This window comes from Mus pahari, chromosome 22 (assembly GCF_900095145.1).
Source record: "Mus pahari chromosome 22, PAHARI_EIJ_v1.1, whole genome shotgun sequence".
NCBI classification, from domain to species: domain Eukaryota; kingdom Metazoa; phylum Chordata; class Mammalia; order Rodentia; family Muridae; genus Mus; species Mus pahari.
The window spans coordinates 46,725,794-46,732,479 of NC_034611.1; the positions used below are offsets into that span (position 1 = coordinate 46,725,794).

Consider the following 6,686-nt stretch of genomic DNA (forward strand, 5'->3'; position numbering starts at 1 on the left):
GGCTCTGAACTGGCTTCAGGAAGAGACTTGGTGGATACTGGGTTCTTGACAGTTTGGAGATCTGTTTAGGGGCGAGGTCATTCACATACTCATCTCAGGGGCCATCTTACAAGAGCACCTTGAAGCTGGGCAGTGATGGCACAGACCTTGAATCCCAGCATTCAGGAGGCAGAGGCAGAGGCAGGAGGATCTCTGTGAGTTTGAAAGCAGCCTCCAGGACTACATTGAGAAATCTTATCTCTAAAAACAACAAAAAACAAAAACACACACGAAAAAAAAAAACAAAAACCAACTCCACCTCCTGGTGGTTCTGATCTTCTATCTACAGACTGAGGGTCACAGGTCATGAATCTGAAGACGAGGGTGCCTTACAAACCTGGAATGAACCCCAGAGGAACTAGAGCTGGCAACACATGGGCAGGGAGGCCTCTCCTAGAAAGGCGGCTGCTGGACCACACAATTAACATGAGAAAACAGAAGTCTAGTTCAGGTTGCAGACAGTACTTTTTCATTGAGAACCGATGGAGGAGCAGGGAAATTGACATCTGGCTAGTTGCCCCTGGCAGCCGTGGAGAAACAAGCAACTTCTGTTCCAGAGAGGGCAGGGCTGTAAAGCTGCTCTCGGGCCAGTACAGCCGCTCTCTACTGCACTTCACTCAGCCAGGGCCAAGTTTGCAGACTGCAGCCGCTCTGTCTCTTGGCAGATGTACTGCTCCACTGTGTCACACTCTGCTAAGAACACCTGCAAGACAGACACAGGCAGTGACATTCAGGGCCCTCCTAGGACAAGCCAGCCATTGCTCAGACAAGGTTCTTTGTTTAGCCACTCTGGGGGAACCTGGAGATTAGACTCTAAACAGCCTGTGCATGGATGGTCATGGGCTCCCAGCCTGGACTCCAAGGTTCAGGGGAGGAATGGAAAGTCAAACAAAGACCCATGGTTTTGACGATGATTTAGGGCAAAAACCCTGTAAAAGGGGTACTGGGCACAACAATGGCCCTTACCAGAACTTTGTCAGCCCTAGCTGCTCTCCAGTGAATGTGTCCAAACTGATTAACACGGAGACAAGAATCCCCTTCTTGGGTTCATGCTAATAAATAACAACAGACTATGTGTCTTATCTGAATTCTACACTACCCTGTTTTGAACAGATAAGCACATATACCAACACACTAATGTGTTGTAGCTTGTCATGTAGTACCATGTGACTCACCTGAACCTTTTTCACCAAATTCTTCCTTTTTAGCCTGCTGTCTTTAAATTTTTCTGGTAGGACCTATGAAAGAAACAGATGACACCAAACAGTACATCAGCAGTGACAATGACATGAGACATGAGCGATACACATGAGACCAGACAGGTCAGCAATATGAGTGAGATGTGCATTTTAAGGCATCAATTCTCTATGTCTGCATCCGATGTGGCTCTGTCCACAGCTCTCGTCCCTATGTCTGTCCTCTCCTTGGCTGCAATGTCTGGACTGTGACCTGATCTGAATCAGATTTTGTATTTTACTCTTTCTTACATATAAATACTACTATGCCAGGAAAAGTTCCTTCTATTATTCTGGTTCGGTTTTTTCTTTTTTAATTCCAAGCCTAAGAATGAAGTATCAGGCCATTGACACCCTTACTATCTTCAGTTCAAGAAAATTTGGGTCAGTGAGTCAACAGCCTCCCAAGGTCTGGAGGAGAAACTAGCTCGGATGCATCGCCAGCCACCTGAGCCTTAGGAAAACACACACACACACACACACACACACACACACACACACATGCATCACCAGCCACCTGAGCCTTAGGAAAACACACACACACACACACACACACACACACACACACACACACACACACGCCACAAAGTCTTGTCATACTGGTGGGCTGTAAACGCCTATAGATTAGAAAGTCCACATACTCACCCAGAACCTAGCATGCTACCCGTGTTTCCTCCCTGTTGTGATAAAACACTATCGATTAGGGGAGGACAGGGTTTCTTTGGCTTACACTTGCAGGTCACAGCTCATGATCACTGAAGTCCGAACAGAAACATGAAGCAGAGGCCTTGGAGGAACACTGCTTGCTGGCTCACTTGGGCTCACGCTGAGCTTTCTTCATTTTAAGGCTTATTTGTTTTATGGTGTTCTACCTGCATGTATATCTACACCACACACACACGCCTGGGACTTGAGGAGGCCAGAGGAGGACACCGGATCCCCTGGAACTCGGGTTAGAGAGGGTTGTAAGGTACTATGTAAAATCTGGGAATCAAAGCCAGGTTCTCTGGAAGAGCAACCAGTACTTGTAACCACTGAGCCATCTCCCTGGCTCAAAGCTGGCTTCCTTATACAGCCCAGGATCACCTGCCTGGGGCGGATGCAGCTCATACTGGACTCTATCAATTACCAAAACAACTTTGCCCCAGTGTGCCTATAGGTCACGCTCATCTGGGTCATCCCTCAGTTGAGATGTACCTCTTAGGTAGTACCTCTAGGCTGTGTTAAGATGACAGTTAAAGCTACCTAAGACACATAGTACCAGGCACACAACAGTAGGTGTTTGACATCCCTGAACAACAGATTTGCCCAGTAACACAAGCGTAATACTGACAGAACGAAATAGACTGAAATATTGCCACTAAAGACTAGTACCTCTGGGGCTGGAGAGATGGCTCAGTGGTTAAAAGCACTGACCGCTCTTCCAGAGGTCCTGAGTTCAATTCCCAGAAACCACATGGTAGCTCATTACCATCTGTAATGAGATCTGGTGCCCTCTTCTGGCCTGCAGGCATACATGCCGGCAGAATGCTGTATACATAATAAATCAAATGTTAAACATAAGTAAGAAGGCTAGTACCTCTGAGCTGAATGTTTACTTACCATTGTGTCAATCTCCTCCAAGATCTTCATGAATTGCTCAATTGTTGCTTTTACTTTCCTATCAAGTTTGCAGAGAGCCTCCGCTTGCAATTCCTTAGCCAGAAAACCCTGAGAAGGAATAAGGCACAACTGTAAGTGTTTGAGACTCATGAAAACCACGCCAATAGACTGGTGAAACAACCCAGAGTTCACCACTCATCCAAGAAGCCCGGCTGGATCTCAGACCTTCATCCCCTGGGAAAATTAGAAATGCTTGCCTTGGCCAGACTAAGAATGCTACCTGGGTGTGGACTGCTCTTTCTCTCAGTCCACTGAGGCATGACTGCCTCCTGAGGAACTATGGTACAGTCTTCAACACAGGTGCATACATGCACATAAGAAGCAGACACTAAGAGAACAGACTGAAAAGCTGGGCACAGTGCATCAAGGGTTGACGTGAGGTGCCTTTGTCAAAAACACTGTGTGGTGGTTTGAATAAAAACGGCCCCCATACATTTGTATGCTTGGTCATTAGGGAGTAGTGCTTCCTGACAAGGATTAGGCGGTGTGGCCTTGTTGGAGGAAATGTGTCACTGGGGGTGGGCTTTGGGGTTTTAAAAGCCCAACCCAGGGCCAGTCTCTCTCTCTAACTGTTGCCTGTGGATTGAAATGGAGAACTCTCAGCTACCTCTCCAGCACTATGTCTGCCTGCATGACACCATGCTTCCTGCCATGATGATAATAGACTGAACCTCTGAACTTTAAACCAGCCTTCTTTTAAGAGTTGCTATGGTCACAGCACCTCTTCACTGACTAAGACTCCGCCTTATTTTTTGAGACAGGATCTTTTACTGAATCTGGAGCTTGCCCAATTTGGCAAGCTTGGGCAGTGAGCAGCAGGGATCTAGTCCTCTTCTCTTTGCCTCCCACACCCTGGGATTATATAGTGTGCCATCATGTCCAGTTTCTGCATGGATGCTGGGAATCTGAACACAGGTCCTGAGACTGTGTGGGAATCACTTTATCAGCTAAGCCACATCCCCAACTTTGGCTTAAGATCTTAAGCACGTTGCTTAAACTTGCCATGTCTCACTCTTCTTGGATTATGGAATGCTGAAGGGGCAGATGTGTAGACACTAACATAACTCATGGCACAGATAGATACACACGGTAACAGAGGATGACAATATTGTTTTGGTTTTGTTTTGAGACAGGATCTCTAACTCACTGCATAGCCAATGCTGTCCTTTAACTCCAGTTCCCATCAGAAAAGCTGGGATTACGGTGTACAAGCCCACACCTGGTTCAGGTAGCGCTTACTGTCATTAAGCCACCCTGCTGTTCATTTGCATCTCTTTGCCTACTGATCAGTTAGCGGGTGGCTGAGTTGAAAAGCAGGAATTTCTGAAGAAGGCTATCAAACCAGAGTGACAAAGGCATATTTGAAAACACACAGCAAGAGGTTCAAACATTACTCAGAAATCCAAACTCAGTTCTATCAAAGACAATCACAACTACTCAAAAAGGACTCGTGTCTAAGGGCACTCAAAGAAGCAGCATAGTAAGAGAAAAAAAATCAGGCAAAACAGAGGACAGAGACTAGGGCAGGGAACCATGATATATTTACATGCAGGAAAATATGGCCATATTCAACGATACAGGAAAAGGTTAATTTTTAGTCACTAAAAGAACAATTTACTAAACATACAGCATATTAAATTTTTAACTAAATAAGGTGAAAAATACTTTTCAGAGTAATAGCATCTCTGGGTCACATGTACATACCTGCACACAAGAAGCACAGTAAGAGCTGGGCAGTGGTGGTGCACGCCTTTAATCCCAGCGCTCAGGAGGCAGAGGCAGGCAGATTTCTGAGTTCAAGGCCAGCCTGGTCTACAGAGTGAGTTCCAGGACAGCGAGGGCTACACAGAGAAACCCTGTCTCAAAAAACCAAAACCAAAACCAAAACCAAAAGCAAAAAAAGCAGCAGCACAGTAAGAGCAGAGTTGAGTGTAGGATGTGAAAGGCCCCAGTTGGAATCTTTCCACATGCACATTTAAACCTTCTGTGTAAGCATTACAAACTAACTCTATAATTAAAACACAAAACAGGACTGGAGAGATGGCTCCGTGATTAAGCATGTGTACTGTTCTACTAGCCGACCTGCGTTCTGCTCCCAGCATCCAGAGGCTCACAACCTCACATCACCCCAGCTCTGGGGTGTGTGTGTGTGTGTGTGTGTGTGTGTTCCACCAGCACTCACATGCACCTACTCCAACTCGGACACAGGCACACACACACATAATACATAATTTAAAAATGAAATGAATTATATTTTAAAAGGCCAACCAGGCAACAATACCATTCCACTCTATCCACAGAATAGAGAAGTCACCTGCTGGATGCCAGAAAGCTCTTTATTCAATTCTTGCAGGTGGTTAGCTATCTTCTCTGCAGATACCTCCAAATCTTTCAGCTTCTTTAACTCAACCTCTTCTTCTGGATTGCTCTAACATGAAGAATAAAACGAGGTCAGTAATTGCTCACCTAAAAAGACTGAACCAACCTCTTGTGCTTCTTGGAAGGCAAGTCAGAGGGTCAGACAACAGGATTCCTATCTCTAATGCCTAGCCCAGGGAGAAGGAAGGCCATGCAAACATCCTAGTGAGACTCCTCACGACTTATGCTCAGAGCATGGAGCCAACCCAAGCGTCAGCCTCGGCCTCAGCCCCAACAGCTAGATTAGAGTGTAGCGGACCAGAGGGAACTCACTGCTCTTCCACAGGACCTGGGTTCAGTTTCCTGACCCACACAGTGGCTTGCAATGTTTTGTAACTTCAGTTCAAGCATGTCCTGCCCTTCCTTCTATGGCCTCCCTAGGCATCAGGGAGGCACATGGTGCACTCGTACACACGCAGGCAGCATACCAGTACACACCAAATAGGATAAATAATACATCTTTAAAAAAGTACACTGTAACCAAGTTCAAGTGAACACACTAAGGCGTCCAGAATGGGAAGACAGAATTCAACTAGTCCTTTGTTTTGTCTTGAGACAAGATCCCACTATCCAGTCTCGTTCCTCCGCCCACAGCTTCCTAAATGTTGAGATCACAGATAATGTGCTACCACACCCAGCAGCATGACATTTTTTTCTCCCAGAGAGGCAGTGTCTTAAATAGCACAGGGTGCCTACAAGCTTACTATGTAATGGGAGGACGACCCTGAATTCCTGATCCAGCTGCCGCTATCTTCCCCATGCTTGGTCCATGACTATATTCTTTTAAATGGAAATGTCACCCTTCAGTTGACTTCTACTATTTAACATGGTAGCGATGATGGCAACACGCGTCCTGAACGCTCCTTGTATGCCAGGTACTGTGCTTGCACGTGACCTATGTTACTTCTTTTTTAAGCTTTACCACAAGCCTAAGAGGCAGAAACTGTTTTATAGACAACACTGGGCCTTAATGTAGTAGAGTGACCTATGGTCCCAATGCCCAAACAGGGGGAATGGACTAGAATTCAGCTGTGGACTCCCTGATGCTAACCAGTTCCAACAGAAACGACTAGAGCTTCATCAAACTGAGACCATGGGTACTTCCTGCTGCCCACACTCTCCTGACCCTTCAGCGAGACATTTACAATATCGTCCTTTCTCTCACCCACAGCTGACGGTCAGGGCCAGCAGCTTCCTGCTTGGTTACACTCCCCTAAGCTGTCCATTTTTTTTTTTTTTAAAGATTTATTTATTATATGTAAGTACACTGTAGCTGTCTTCAGACACTCCAGAAGAGGGAGTCAGATCTTGTTACGGATGGTTATGAGCCAC

At 46.0% G+C, this 6,686-nt stretch overlaps 1 protein-coding gene across 1 annotated transcript in view; it reads right to left on the reverse strand.

Moving 5' to 3' along the window:
• Positions 1-466: 466 nt before the first annotated feature.
• Positions 467-6,686, reverse strand: part of Bag1 (BCL2 associated athanogene 1) — a 12,155-nt gene continuing 5,935 nt past the window's right edge. The window contains exons 4-7 of the mRNA XM_021222156.1: positions 5,251-5,364; positions 2,877-2,984; positions 1,215-1,277; positions 467-742 (exon numbers count right to left, since the gene is read on the reverse strand). Coding sequence (XP_021077815.1) covers positions 653-742; positions 1,215-1,277; positions 2,877-2,984; positions 5,251-5,364 — 375 coding nt within the window. The 3' untranslated portion in view covers positions 467-652. The remainder of the gene's footprint in view (positions 743-1,214; positions 1,278-2,876; positions 2,985-5,250; positions 5,365-6,686) is intronic.